The 15,849-nt window shown below is 39.8% G+C and overlaps 1 protein-coding gene and 1 pseudogene across 1 annotated transcript; both read left to right on the forward strand.

The window, feature by feature from the left end:
* The first annotated feature begins 1,233 nt into the window (after nt 1-1,233).
* LOC140926822 (uncharacterized) lies at nt 1,234-3,526 on the forward strand. The gene is made up of 2 exons (XM_073376508.1): nt 1,234-1,978; nt 2,351-3,526. Exons 1-2 carry the CDS (start codon nt 1,363-1,365, stop codon nt 3,517-3,519), a joined length of 1,785 nt encoding a protein of 594 aa, XP_073232609.1. The 5' UTR covers nt 1,234-1,362; the 3' UTR covers nt 3,520-3,526.
* Nucleotides 3,527-7,146: 3,620 nt separating this feature from the next.
* LOC140926037 (uncharacterized) lies at nt 7,147-10,778 on the forward strand (annotated as a pseudogene).
* The last annotated feature ends 5,071 nt before the right edge of the window (nt 10,779-15,849 follow it).

The following is a 15,849-nucleotide window of genomic DNA, read 5'->3' on the forward strand; positions in this document are numbered from 1 at the left end:
AGTTACCCTATTTGAGTACAATCTCTCAACAATTTTGTCGCCGATTGTCTGAATCGCAAAAGTGGCCGTACGTCCTTTAGAAAGCTTTCCTCCCCCATCCCCTCCGTGCAATGTTGTTCCCTTGTTCTAGCTACCTATAGAAAACAACAAACACCCCAACTTTGAATGGAGGGGACAGGGGAGGGGTGCGGATTCTTTTGTTCTCCGGAGTTACCCTATTTGAGTACAATGTCTATTTAGATTCCTAAGCGCCTTACATACTTATTTTGTATTATTTATTACCTTAGATTCCCGTTATTTCTGACCCTACCTGTAATTCAGTTCTCACTGCAAAAGGTAGCAATAAACCAGTTTATTTATTTATTTTAATTTTGTCGCCGATTGTAGAAGTTCCAATTATGGCCCACAAGGTTAAGAATCCCAATGGGCTGGAGGCAAACCATTTGGCTATTTACAAGCGTCACCAAGGGGATAAACTGGGGATTACCGAGAACAAATCCAGCAATCGAGAAGGTGTCCAGAAATTGAACTTGGAGCCTTCAGATTTCAATAATTAAAATCTGGAGGCCCCGAGTGGCGCGCTAACCGCTTGGCCGCGCTGCTTCCCTAAACAGAATTTCCCGGTGGGGGGGGGGGGGGGGGGTCTTTAGGAATTTCTGGCTGGGGACGTGCCGCTGGGACCCTGGAACCCTTAACCTTTACCAGTACTAGTTCAGCTAAATTTTGCTACCCTATACTAGAGTAAACTCCCCAAATCCCCCCTATCCTAGAGTAGCTGTTTCCCTAGTCTAGATAAATCTTCAACCAACTGATCAGTTTCCTGAAAAATGATACCCTATTCTAGACCCAAATGTTCCGATTTATATACCCTATCCTAGAGTAAACTGCTTGAAAACCATACCCTTCACAGCGACACATACCTATATGGCAGTACCCCCCCCGGCCGGAATTTACTGTTCTAATTCTTAGAAATATTTTGCTTTCCGAGAATTCATGTTAAATCTCCTAGGGGGAGGGAGTGCGTGGAGAAGCTTACTTAAGTATTCTGTGTTCTAAAATTCATTTTACCAACTAAGAAGGTAGATAAATCTGCTTAGTTTAACTTCTCAACAATATTTTGCGAGCTTGTACAAGAGGAAGATGTCACCTAGTTGGGAAACCGCTTCACTGCTTACTCAAAAAGGTCACGGGGTCTAGAGGTTCTACTGCACCCCTAAGGTATACTAAAATTTCTCGGAAACCATTTTGTGTTTCTGAGAACCGGAAATGTCATCATTTACATATATTTATACTAAATTGCAGTTTAGGCCATTGTCCATAGCTCTCTGGTTTAAGGGTTAAAGTTTCAAGTAACTGGGTATAATGCTCAAAAGAGATCAGTGTTGGCGCTGTGATGCTATTTGTTCGACTCCGACTTCGAAGATCCTTTGCAGCAGATGCGGTGTAGCGTGTTATTGTAGCGATAAGTGCAAAGGCAGTGATGAGTTTCGGCATCAAGTAGATTGTCAGACGGCTGCTTTGAAGCGGAAGTGCTCTGGATGTAACCAAGAGAAGATTGGGTTGAAATCGTGTGGCGGCTGTCGTGAAGCGTGGTACTGTGATAAAGAATGTCAGAAGAAAGCTTGGCCGACGCACAAGCATCTCTGCCGACAAGTTATAGCAAAGATTAGCGAATTGTCTGAACGGTTAAACGATATCTTCGATTTCAAGAAGAGCACAAACTCGCATGGGGTGGGAACTGTATATTACTGGGGGAACACCCCTGCCACGGACGTCATCAATCTTTCATTGAACGAGGGATGTGACTATTCCAAACCTTTTTCGGTTCTTGCCTGTGGTGTTGGAGACCCAAGAAATATTGTGCGTTCTCTGTGTGGTCTTCCTGAAGCTTATAAAGAGGAAATAACCTTCACTTTAAACGACATTTGCGCCTGTACACTCGCCAGGACTGTTCTGATTCTATACTTTCTTTATAAAGGTAAGTGATGAAGGCCGTCCCAACGAAAATGTTCAGTATTCATGATTGCGGGGGGCGGAGGAGGGAGTTTGGGGGAGGCATTTTTGTAATGCCTTTATTTTCAATATCTGTATGACCCCCTCAGTGTCTGTTAGGCAACAACAAAACTTGAATGACCTCCCTTTCCCCCATACTTTCCATTTTCTAAGGGAGAAATCCCGGGGACGAGGTTAAACCCCTGCGCCAATTATAAATAATGAACACTCCCTTAAGGGTAAAAAGAGTCCTGTCCTGACTCAGCTGAGTTTATGGTGGCCTAAAGGTATGTTGATTTACCTACAGTAGTTTTAAACATGAGGCATGGAAACAAATGGATATGTTCATTTTTCGTAGGAGGGGAAGAGGTTGCAAGTTCAGTGACGCAGATGTGGTATTCTTTGCGTCTCAGCGACAAAGACCATCGGCTTGTGATTTCCAGGTTGCAAGAGCTGGTCGAGGCATCCAGTCTTGAAGAACTGACAGAAGGAACGATGAAGATGAACCAGGGCCATTTTCAAAGTCTTGTTGAAGTATGGCGTACCTGGCTTGATCTCAGCTCACGCCAAGGAGACTGGATAACAGAGGCTCGAAACAAGCGATTTACAAGTTTTGACGCACAAGAGGGAATGGATCTCTATTTGAAAGAAATTCCTAAGAAACATAAAGAATCGGCATCTGATTGGTTTGCGAACGGAATTCTTTTACCTAAGGAATCACGAAAAGAACTCTTGCGAGAAAATTTTACACTCACCGGTTCCGATTTCCAACTAAGCCGAAACAAGGGCGCTTTCTCTTACTTAATTCAGTCATCTGTCCTTCCATTTGCCGGCTGGGACTACAATGAAGTCCGCCAGTGGGTTCAGTCCGTGTCGCTCCTGAAAATGTATAGTGAGTATGTGACACACGTGCTCAAGAAATCCGCTTTGAACCTGGCCGCTGGGCGAGTAAAGTTTCACTTTCTGTTGTGTAACTGCATGGAGATTGCAAGGTTTGTTCCCCAAGGCCGCAGGTTTGACCGTGTGACAACCTCCAACATCGCAGACTTTGTTCCCTTGCCCAGCATCCTCGATACGTATAAGCCACTTCTAAACTTACGCAATCCTTCCTCTGTTATTGTCACCGAGTTTTTAAATTGGGTTATGTTTACAGATGCAAGGGAAGAGGTGAGGGTACGTGCCCATTTCATGCCAAAGGGTGACAGCTTTCGCCAAAAAGTTCTTGAGGATACTAAGAATACCGCCGTTGCTTACTCCAGAGCGTTTCAATCTTTCGTGGAGTATCATGATCACAGTGGAAGGTTTATCCAGTTCCTTCGCGCGTCCTTGCTGGTCAATAAGCCTCAAGATGAACGTACTCGCAGGCGCACATGGAAATCAGTGGCTGACCATAACGGGCTAATTGCACGTGACTTCCTTCGATGCCGAAATCGAGTCTTTCCCGCCAAGTGGATGCTGAATTGCCGCAGAGTTTCATTACTTAATGGTTTTGAGAGAGCCGTCGAATGGGTTATTCAGCAATCATAACGATGAAGTGGTAATTTTCTTTCTGTTCTTAGAGTGAACTTTCAGTACACTGTGATCAGTTTATCATTAATATAAGTTAGATTTAGTTAGTGGTCGTGTACTGCTATTTGGTCGGGCATTGTCCAAGATGTTGATAACAGCAAGGAAGTAGAAAGCCAGACCGTCATCTTCTTCTGTAATTGTTTCATGTTTTTTTCTTGAGAAGTTAACTTAGGACAGATTTTTAAATATATAATGATGTTAACGGGGCGCGGTTTTAACGGGTAACGTAACCGTCCCGCCTTTCTCTCTCACCGTCTTCATGCTCTTTCTCACCTCTTTTCCCTTATCCCAACTTAATCATTTGCAATGCTAAACTATCATTATATAAGTCGTCAGTCCTACCCCATCTAACATACTGTGACTTAGTCTGGCACTTTTGTAAATCATCAGATCGAAGAAAGGTCAAGTTGTATATAGGAGAGAGCGCTAAGAGCAGTAAACAACGACAGCTCAGCATCTTATCAAGAACTGCTTGACCGCGCCCGGCTACCGACACTGTATAATAGACGTTTACAGGACGTAGCCTCTATAATGTATAAGTAAAGCACGGTCTCGCGCCTATTTACATCTTTAAATAATTCAATGCAAAGAACACGCAGTATAACTAAAGGAACAATGATTTCGAACTACCTAAATTCGAAACTGTTCGATATGGTAGACACTCTGTAAAATACTTGGGGCCTCTTATCTTGTGCAAGTTACCAGGAAAACTGAGAACTTACAAAAGTCTTAATTATTTCAAGAGAAATACGAGGAAAGTCGACTTATCCGGACTAGTAAACTGATACATTTATACGTCCCCGGTACAGTCGTTATCCGACTGTAGAAAGTTCTTGTGTATGTAATAAGTTTTATAATTTTAGTGTTAGGAAGATTTTAAGAATGTATATTCTCATTAGGGATACTTATTATGTATGTAGATAGTCTGTGTCCTCCCAGATACCTTGACACGTGAATATAGTTTTCATTCATTCATTTATTCTAGCCTGAAAACGGACTTGGGTCACGATTATTTCCTTTCCTTTACGGTTCCTGCTGAAAACAGTTTAAATACGGTGACTCGTAGGAACAAAATATGCACTTCTCAGAATCCAAAGCACTTCCCAGAATCCAGAAACGTGTCCCATTATCCAAAACCTTTTCCAGAAACCAAATTCTGGGGCTTATTTTTGGATTCTGGGAATTGGTGTTTTATTCTGGGATGCGTTTTGGATCTGAGAAGTGATTGAAAATTTCATAAGTCTTTCAGGGTCATTCCAGCTTTGTAATAGATATTTTAGAATAGGCATGAGACAGGACACTTCACAGTCTTAAAGGCGATCGTGACCTACAGTTCAAATTGACAGATTGAGGTCAGTAAATATAGATGTGGTCAGCCCTTTTTCACGATTTACGGCTAAATTCCTTTCATTTTCTACACCTCGCATAAAATCACCTTTTTTCGGACAATTTCAAGGTTAACTGTTAAACCCATTAAAAGGCTCACATTACTCCCTTCACTTGTACTTAAATTCAAATTTAAATGAAGAGGCGACACGACCAAGATACTTGACTCCTCTCTTTTCCTTTTTTGCCTCTTGCCGGCTACCAAATGACGTCGGCTTTAGATTTTAACGGATCAATCTTACTGGCATTTCATGTCACCTGATGGGTTTTACTCGTTTGGTTGATCTTTTGTAAAATTCAACTGGAAAAACTTCCCCTGAAATCAAACCCGTAGGCTGTTTGCATATTTTTCCGATCATCTGCCGAGAGAGGTCCGTGCGCGAATAGGCCATTTCCGAGTTACAAAAACTCCAAGTGCGAAACCTTTCTTGCTTTCTCCCGTTTTCCCAATAATCAATCACCCAAAAAAATCGTCTAAAGGGGCGGGAAATGTTTAATAATGGTAAAAACCAATGTGAGCTTCTGCACTGGCAAATAACGCAGGCACTGGCTGTGAACTAAACTGAAAATTTAATTACTTCATGAGGCGTGCCCAAGTGCAGTATGAAGAATTTTCAGTTCACTCTACAACCAGCTGGGAGTTTATTTCTCATTAAAGCACAAACATGCAAGAGAACCCGATTAATGGACCTTTTCAACATTTTTTCGTGGAAAAACTGAGTTCTCATCTTTGCAAAAGCAATAAGTTCTTAATGAGCAACAACGGAATGTCCTAATAGCGACGAAATTTAATAAAATACAATTACCAGTTTATGAAGAGGTAACTGTGTGGCAGCATTCATGAATCCCAGAAAATCCTGTGTCGGCATAGACCATTAACTCGCTTCAATCAGCCAATGAGCTTGCAGAATTTTTCCCAGACCACGAAGTCTGAATATTAATCTTATTTCACGCTTTAGTTTTGTTTATATTTTCCCCTCCTTTCAAATTGGAGTTCAATACAAGTGTTATTGGAAAGATTTGGAAAGCCGGGTGTAGGACGGGAATTTACGGGCGGAATCATCGTAAGACCCCGTAGGGAGTTTGTGATGCAAATCCATATATGGAGAGATTGAATAAGTTTTACCAATAGACCTATTCAGCTAACTCAGTGTTGTACCCAATTCAAATCTCCTACGGTTAAGATTCTTTGTGTATTGCATTTGCATTATAACGTGTCATTCACATTTAAACGATATGGAAATTCCTGAAACAAAACGTTATATTCCCAAAGGGTTTTAAGTTGAATTGGGTACAACGTTGAGTTAGTGGAATAGGTCTATTGTTTTAACTTCTATTTTTGTCTCATGTCTTTGGTCTTTCTGTCTTTAGGAGCCGTTTACTGTTTCTAATACTATTCAAAGTTTACAAAACCAGAGTAAAGGCAATGATTTTCAGGCCCTAGAGATTCTAGTTTTGATTAGCTGCAGCTGTATCTCCCGGGATCCTCTCAAAGGATTTGAAAACTATCAGCAGCTGTTTATTTTGAAGATTAATCAACAGAAAGTTCCAGAGACTAATATAAGGGAATCAACACCAGTTTTTTAAAAAAAAAAAATGCTTGAAACAGGGGTTTCTGAAAAAGATTAGGAATTTAACTGACGCTCCGAGTCATAAAAACTAGAACTTTCTTTAATACACCCAAAAATTATACTGTGAGAAACAAATAATCTAAACCCTAATGTGCACGCATGCCGACAATCATAACGCCCGGGCAGTGGCAGCTATGGACAGTTGTCTTTTTTGTTCGTTTCTCAGCTGGTTTTTTGGGGTATTCTGGGAAATTTAACTTGCTTTCCGAGAATTTGCGTTAAGACTTTCCACAAGAAAGGTTAGGAAAAAGCCGAATTTTCGGACTGTTTTCAAATTTGTTTCCCTCACTACTCTTGTTTTACCAAGGCAAACTTTTTCAAAGCAACTTTCACTAGCGCCCAGTTTAGTTTTTTATTTCTGTAAAACAATTGGGAAATCGCTTTCCGTGCATGCTCTTAACAAAGTTCTACGGAGTGCCTCTCTGCGTGTGTTTCACTAAATGAATAACTATATATAATGCATGTAAATATATTTAGAATTATTTCCAGTATCCGAGCTTTTGTGGTTACTTCCATTCGTTATTTACTGATCAGACCCAGCTACGAGCAATTCTAATTTAAAACGACCATGCTCAAGAGAGATCAGTGTTGGCGCTGTGATACTTTATGTTCGACACCGACTACCAACAACAACAACAACAACATAAGCTTTATTTGCATGACTATAATTATGTAGTTACAGTATTGCAAAAGCTTTAACAATTAAAAAACAAACAAACAAACAAAAAAACAAACAAATAAATCATAACAATGATAATGCAATGCAATGATTACTATAGTCAATCAAGTGTCATCAGCATGATTTGATAACAAATTATTACGTAGATCATTACATAATGAGACAAATTTCAACAAATGTGAATTTACGGAAAAAGTCTGTGAATTCATCAATTTAATTATTAATTCTGTGTAAGATAGCTGATTAAAGTCGACAAAATTTTGTTGGATTTGATTGTAGAATTTTTCCCTTGGGATTGAGTATTTTGGACAATGGAAGAGAAAATGAAACTGGTCTTCAATTATACCAGAGTTACAAATAGGACAGAATCTATCGTTGCGGGAAGTTTGATTATATCTTCCAGTTTCAATCATGAGTTTGTGGTTACTTATACGAATTTTCACTAAATCTTTCCTATTAGCAGAATTTCTAATTAAGTCTAGATAACTTGAAATTTTATAATCAAGTTTAAATAAGCTGTAAAATTGTAGCTTCTTAGAATGATGGATTGTATGTTGCCAATATGCAATATATTTTTGTTTTATTATATCTATATAGTGTTTGATCTTAGCTTCACTTAAATTATTAGGATCAAAATCAGGGAGGTCATAATATTCAGATATTTTCATAAGATTATGGTAAAAGCTATTTTTACCATTACAGTGAAGTTCTAGCGAAGTACGAAAGGCTTGTTTAACAATAGTATCCTCGTTTTTACGCAGAAGATACAATATTTAATAAAGGATGTTTTTATAAATATTAATAATTAATGGCAACCGTCCTAATTCACTTCTACTTGCAACATTTGAAGCTTTATTGCTTATTTCTAGGTAACGCTTGCAAAATTTCGAGTGGGTTTTTTCGATTGGGTATTGTCCCAAGCTTTAAAATCATGTTTTACATATACATCATCGTTTCAAATATTTTGCAAGCAAGAGAAGGTTTTAACTTGCTAAAGTTTGTGTGTTTTCTTAAACTAAAAAGAGCATGAAGAGCCTTCTCTTTCAAGTGTTCGAGTGAGATATTAAAATTACCGGTTGAGAAGATACAGGTTCCTAAATATGTATATTCATAGACAATATCAATGGTTTCTTTACCTATATGGAATTCTAGATTGGAGTTTTTCTTCGCTCGTTTTTGAAAGACCATAACTTTGGTCTTTTTGGAATTTATATCTAACATCCAAGAGTTGCAAAAAGAGGATAATTTGTTGAGACAGTTCTGTAATCCTATTTTAGATCGTGATATAATAATTAAATCATCAGCATATAAAAGCGAATTTAATTTGGTACCATTTGGAAGGATGATAGGGTCTGATAAAGTATTTTGAAATGCGGACGGTAAGTCATTAACGTATAAATTGAAAAGTAAGGGGCTTAAAATACAGCCCTGGCGTACGCCTCGTGAATAGCTAAAAGATTTTGTTTGACTCGTACCTATTTTCGATGCACACGAAGAGTTTAAATATAGGTTTTGGATTAACTTACAGAAACATCCCCTACACCAATTTGTAATAATTTATATAAAAGTCCGTCATGCCAGACTGAGTCAAAGGCTTTTCTAAAGTCAACAAAACAAACGTATACTTTCTCACCGTGACAGTGTGCGTACTGGTCTATAAGAGTTCGTAATGTTAGGAGGTGGTCTGATGTTCGATTTTTAGGTAAGAAGCCGATTTGAGACTTGTGGAGTATGTTCAGCGAAGTGACGTGTTCAAGAAGTCTTTGGTTTAAAATTGAAAAGAACAACTTTCCTAGACAACTAGAAACACAAATCCCGCGGTAATTTGATGGGTCATTTCTTACGCCAGATTTAAATATGGGAGTTATAAGACCGTTGCACCAATTTTTAGACACTGTTCCTAAGTTAAGAACAGTATTAAAAAGTTTATGGTAAACAGGTAGCAGTGTTGGTAAGCTATCTTTAATCATTTCGTTTCTTATTTTGTCGGAGTATGCAGATTTGTTATTCTTTAATTTTCTTGCTGCCTTGCTTATTTCAGCTTCTGTTATGAAGTAGTCTAGAGGTCGTGATTGCATTAAGACGTCTTCTCGTGTTCTTAACTCATTGACAACTTTCTGTTGCTCAGAAGTAAGTGGCTTATTAGAATGTAGACACTGGAAATAATTCATCCAATTCTCTTCTGCAATTGGTGGAGTGTCTTTGTATTTTATAGTGTCATCCATTGATTTTAAGCAATTCCAAATTTTTTTAGTATCCAAATTGTACGTTATATCAAGATCTACTGTAACAGATGCGGTGTAGCGTATTATTGTAGCAGGAAGTGCAAAGGTAGCGATGAGTTGCGTCATCAAGTAGATTGTCAGACGGCTTCTTTGAAGAGGAAGTGTTCTGGATGTGACCAGGAGAAGACTGCATTGAAATCGTGTAGCGGCTGTCTTAAAGCGTGGTACTGTGATAAGGAATGTCAGAAGAAATCTTAGCCGACGCACAAGCTTTTCTGCAAACAGGTTATAGCAAAGATCTCTGAATTGTCTAAGAAGTTGGAAACTTTAAGTAACACCAGGTTTCCTGGGTTAGGATATATGTGTATTACTGGGGAAACACCCCGGCTACAGACGTCATCAATCTTCCCTTGAACGAAGGCTGTTGCTATTCCAAACCTTTGTCGGTTCTTGCCTGCGGAGTTGGCGATCCAAGAAAAGTTTTGCTTTCGTTGTGTAACCTTCCGGAAACTTACGAAGAGGAGTTGACCTTCGTTTTAAAAGACATTTGTGCCTGTACTCTCGCTAGGACTGTTCTAATACTGTATATTCTTTTAAAGGGTAAGTGTTGTCCTTCAAGATATCTCTATTAGTAACTGCAAGCTAAATTGCTGTGCCCGGTTTCTTTTAATCTGTTTAGTATATTTGCGTTGAATTCTTAGCGTTACGAGGCATGCAATCGGTTGCGTGAAAGACTGGGTTTCTTACCCTAAACGACAGCTACCAACATAACCAAAGTGAATTAAAGGTCTTGATTTCATTGATTTACTGAGCTGATTTATGACGGCCAATCTATTTGGTTCTATTTCACTTTGATTTTGCATTTTTGCTTACTTCACAGGAGAAGAAGACCTGGCAAATTCAGTTACGCAGATTTGGTATTCCTTGCGGCTCAACGATAAGGACCATTGCCTTGTGATCTCCATGTTACAAGAACTGATCGAGGCATCAAATCTTGACGAACTGACAAAAGGAACAATGCAGATGAACCGGGAGCAGTTTCAAAAACTCGTTGAGGTGTGGCGCACCTGGCTTGATCTCAGTTTACGCCGAGGAGACTGGATAACAGAGGCTCGGAACAGGGGATTTACGAACTTTGACGAAAGAGAGGGAATGGAACTTTATGTAGAAGAACTTCCTAAGGAACATAAAGCATCGGCATCTGATTGGTTTGCCAACGGGATTCTTCTGCCTGAAAAATCACGAAAGACGCTTTCTCGAGAAAATTTTACACTCATAGCGAGAGAACGCCTGTGAACATTGTTAACAAAGGGTCGTCCCGGTATACTGGATTCCAGTATATCTTCCTATTGGTCGATTATGACGCCTTCTGTTAACACTCGAGCACTGGTAACATTGATGAGGTATGCGATATGGAGGGAGAGAGACATCTGTTATCGAATCACGCGGACATCGAAGCTACTATAAACAATGCAATCGAGCATTTCCTTTATGAGGAATCTTTTCGTGAAGAGCAGAAAATTTGCTTGAATCTCGTTCGCCGAGGCCGGACGTTTTCGCGATTCTTCCAACGGGCTCTGGGAGACCTTCATTTCTTCTACACTTTCCACGAACAATAAGCGTTTTCAGAGGAAAAGTTGGCGAGTCAATTTCCACAATCACCATCGTTGCGCCTCTCGTAGCTGTAATGAAACCAAGCTCAAGCGATTTGGAATAACAGCAACAACAGCCATAGGTTGGGGACAGGAGGAAGGCATGGACGAAGACACGGCAATGTGGAAGGAAGGTGTGCGTGTAAGATCATTTATGGAAGCCCAGAAAGGCAAAAAAATCTTATTTGAAAGGTTATTTAGCCGCAATAAAAAGATTAATGCTTTAACAGAGGTCAAAGAAAACTGTACTTAACTGCATCTGGAATTAAATTCTTTCAGAAACAAATCGCAGGAAATAATTGCCCAGTATGCATGACTGACCGTCTAAATGTTAGAATCAGAGCGACAGAAATTAGATTTGCTTGGTTGAAAGAAGGAAGACCTCCGATACTGTTTTTTGAAAGCTAACTTATAGGTCACCTTTCACACTATCACGAGCTTATGGGTCGCGTCCAGCCTGTCAACACTTTGTAGTTCATGTCACAGTTACCCGGTCGGCGGTTAATTAAGGGCGGAAAGAGCTCTGTAAGGGAATGTTTACAGGCGTTCTCTCCCCCTTCCCCCTCTAGTCTCCCCTCGTTTTTTTTTATTTCTTCCTGAATTTTTCTCCCGTGTTCTACTATCTGAACGCCCGGAACAGGCTAATCTTTCGAGACCTTTCTGATCGGTTCTACGTTTTTTGCTGCTCGAGTCAACAGACGTTAGTGGGACAGGAACGCTTGACGAACCCCTAAGAACGTCTACGTGGGAGGTTATGGCGACACTACAGGGAGACACTTTTTTTTTTGGCTCACTGCTTTGTGATGAAGATTGTGTGTGAAAAGTTGCATAGCGTAACATTAACATTAGAAAAACTATTCAAAATACTCAGCCCTTAAAATAAACGATGTTGACAGACACATTCCTACTTGTGAAGACACAGTAAGTCTTCGTAAGGCTTTCACTAATTTCGACAATTATGATCGATTATTCTCGTTAAGAACACTTGCCCGTGGAAATCAGCAAAACTCTACACGTGTCTAAAGATCGGTTCACACCGGCGCCGTATGATCGAATTCAATGGATTAAATTCATGAGAAGTACGGATACGAAGCAGCTAAATGAGTCTGGATCGGCTCAGCCGTTCTTTACACTTGGCTCTGCCAGAAATAACGGCTGTAGACCGGCGTTGGTTCAGACGACGAAGTTCATATGAGGGGAACCAAATATACAATTTTCCGTGGAATATGGTTTTACGCATTTTGATTTGTCTCCATTGAATTTAGGCCACGTCCACACGAATCCAGATATTTATGAAACCGCGCAAATCCGCCCAGTTTTGTCCACGCGAAAACAGTGAATCCGCTCACCGAAACCACATCTGTTCAAAACACTCTCCAGCGTAGTTAAAGACCTCATCCACACTATATATCCGGCTAAAGAATATGTGGTTTCAAAAAATCTTCGGATTCTTGTAGACAGCTTCGCCGCTCGTGCCTTCGGCCTTCGGCCAACACCGAAAATTCCCGCCGCACGCGAGAAAAACCTCTGGTACCCAGGGTAGGGCCATAGTATAGCTGGGGTAAAGATCGGCGCCTGAATCAATTCAGCCTTTCTAAACCGTTGGGTCGGCCTTCAAATTTAATTCTGCTCTTGTGAAGAAAGTTAATGTATCACCTTTGCTCTGAACTAGATAAAAGAGTTATTTCCAGAAGAGTTCCCTGGGTTGAGCAACATTCTAATATTTTTGATAAGCTAAGAGCTTCCTTTGTTATATCGCCTACCCGGCATAAAGATAAATAGATAGAGTGATCCTAAAGGAAAAGATAAGCGTGATATCTAACTATATTTGGAATTTTTTCTTGTTGAAAAAAAGAAGCGATTCTTGGCTTTTAGAGAAAGCAAATAACATGAATTTTTTAAGTTTAATGCGGTGCGCTTATGCTTTACTTTCACGGAGGCGTCGTTTATTGGGTTTGTCTTTCAAAAATTAACGATATCATGACTGGATAGTAGCCTGATTATCAGGCCGTCCTAAGGGGCAAGGGGAAGGCAAGTTTTAGAGGGATGGGGGAGTGGGAAGGGGAAATGTATTTCTTTCAGTTATTCATTACATTGTTTGGTTCAGTTTTATAAACCACTCCTTGTTAATTTCACACCACTTGACGCCGACCAGTTTACTTGTAGCCGCTTTTTTCGTTTTCTCATGTATGAGGTTTAAAGAACGATATACCTACCGTTAATTTGTACTTGTAATTTTGCATCGCTTTTTTAAAAATGATCTGACACCGTTTACTTTGTTAATTTTTTGCTCCGTCAGCATATCTTGTTAGCGCTTATGATGTATCTTAAATCTAGCTTTTCTTAGTGCTCCGTATCTGTATTTTTCACATATATCCCTTATATTCTCATTGATGCTTTTGCTATAACTATCATTGGTATATGCATTGGCGGATCCAGACCTTCAGTTAAGGGAGGCCCGGTCGTCCAGACCCTGAGATAAGGGATGGGAAGGGGGGGGGGGGGCGTGTTCCGTCTACAAAAAAAACTTTGGACGTTCGGGCCTCAGTTTGGTCTAAAAATAAGGGGGGGCCCAGGCCCCTCCCTGGATCCGCCACTGATAAGAAACTCGATTGCTGGCGGCTCCCTCCATTTACCATTGTTGTTATTTTGTCTCTTCATACTTATAACAGAAATATTTTCTATTCGGTTGAGCGTAGCGATAGAAGAGAATAGAAAGTGAGTTGCCTCCGCTTTTCGCTTCCCTCTTCGCCCTCAATCCCCCAGAAACGCCTACTACTACCAAACGTCATTTTTCATCTTTCGCATTTAATTTATCACTCAGAAATGACGGTTGGTTTACTTACAAAACTAACGCGACAAGTTTAAAAGAATTCGAAAAGATAATCATTTTGTTTGTTGACCAAAGTTATTGCCAAACCCACCTTTATTGGCGAGGGATAAACCACGATTTATGGGTCAGAAACAAGAGAGGATAAGGGGGACAGCCATCCCCAATACACACCCTATTCCATAGGTAATTCGTCTCGAGCTATTTTTAAGACCACAGATCCCAAGGGGGATTCCCAAGGGTGTTCCGCGTGGATGACCCACGCTCAGAGCCACGCTTCCCTCACGAATTGACGCTGAAAAAAAATGGCGGAAGACGCGGAGAGCGATATTGCTATTCGTTTTGTCGACGAAAACGACTAAAGAGAGATTTATACTAAAGCGGTGTCAGCGAAATGGAAATTAAAAAAGAATCGCCCTTCCTCTCTTGTATAGAGCTAACAGTACAGCAGGGAAATCCTTAACACACTGAATATTCTCTCAGGATCATTCATAATTTACAGTTTGAAGAGAGCAATTTCTGGTTTGATATTTATTCTTTTATTAGTCTTTTATTATTCCACAAAAATAACACTTGGCGTTCTACTCGCTTTATTGTACAAACGACCGGTTTCAATAGACCGGCGAAATTTCTCAATTTCTTTATTAAAGCACTGAGGTCACGACAACTTCGAGTTAAACTGATTTCACGGGTTGTCAAAGAGTCAAGCGATTCCCTTTTCCCAGGTGACCGCCGACTCATTTGGCTTCAATACTCAGAAATGCTCTCGATCTCTTTACGTTTTCATTGCCCTTCGCCCGACAAGTTTTGCACGGCGTTTAGTCATGCGAAACCTCCACGAAACATCCACGCAGCGCGCGAGGTAACTTTATCCTGATTCTAAAAATAACTCGAGACGAATTACCTATGGAATAGGGTGTGTATGGGGGATGCCTTCTCTGTCCCTTTATCCTCTCTTTGTCAGGAAGGCTAGAAGCTTACGTTGCAACTTTTCCGCCACATGCATATCTCCCGCTTTTTCCGTGTTTCTCTTTCGTAACCTCATAATACGACTTTAGGATGGTTAGGAAAGAAAGAGAGCAATTGTTTACTAAGAAGTACGTTTAACAGTGACATGGATGTTTAGTCTTAGCCACACAAATTTCTTTGACTGGTCTAACAATCTTTCCAGAATGTCTCCAAAATTTCTTCAGAAATCTTCGGTTTCATCAAATTCTCTAAAAAATCCCTTCACATCTCTAAAAATCCGGACGTTTCCTAACTATCACTTGAAACTCTTTTAATCTATAATAGAAGCCTATACAGGTTTGGAACTCCAAAAATGCCTCCGGTAGGCTTGGCTACTAATGAAGTCAGGACAACAACAACAACATTAATTAACAACTTTTGATCGGAAAGTTATTCATGAACCAAAAATTAAAATGCTAGTAGCATAGTATGTCTCCCCGATTAGTTTCAGCACTTGTGCTAAGCTAGAAGTTTGAGACGTAAATAAAGTTATCATCATCATAATCACCTCCATAGCCCATGTAGTGCAAAAAAGGAAAAAGTGTGGTGTTTGGCAAATAATCTTCGTAAGAATAAAAAAATTATGTATGTTTGAATTCAAATAAAACGCAAATAAATTTCAACCCTTATATTTTCAAAAATAGTGATAAATGAACGAATAATAAACAAATTCCAAACAACTCAAATTACTCAAAAGTATCATCACGATGCTGCCTAACATCTTATTTCTCTGCTGAAAATTTTGGTGTATTTCCTATTTTGCAATCTTGGAAACTAGCTTTTTTTATAAACACTATTATAAGTGCAACTCTGTGCAAAATTTTGAACGCTTTTTCATGTATCACAGGAACGGCTCGATAGTTTAGGCCACTTCCGA

The sequence above is a fragment of the Porites lutea genome, chromosome 2 (assembly GCF_958299795.1).
Source record: "Porites lutea chromosome 2, jaPorLute2.1, whole genome shotgun sequence".
Classification (NCBI taxonomy): Eukaryota; Metazoa; Cnidaria; class Anthozoa; order Scleractinia; family Poritidae; genus Porites; species Porites lutea.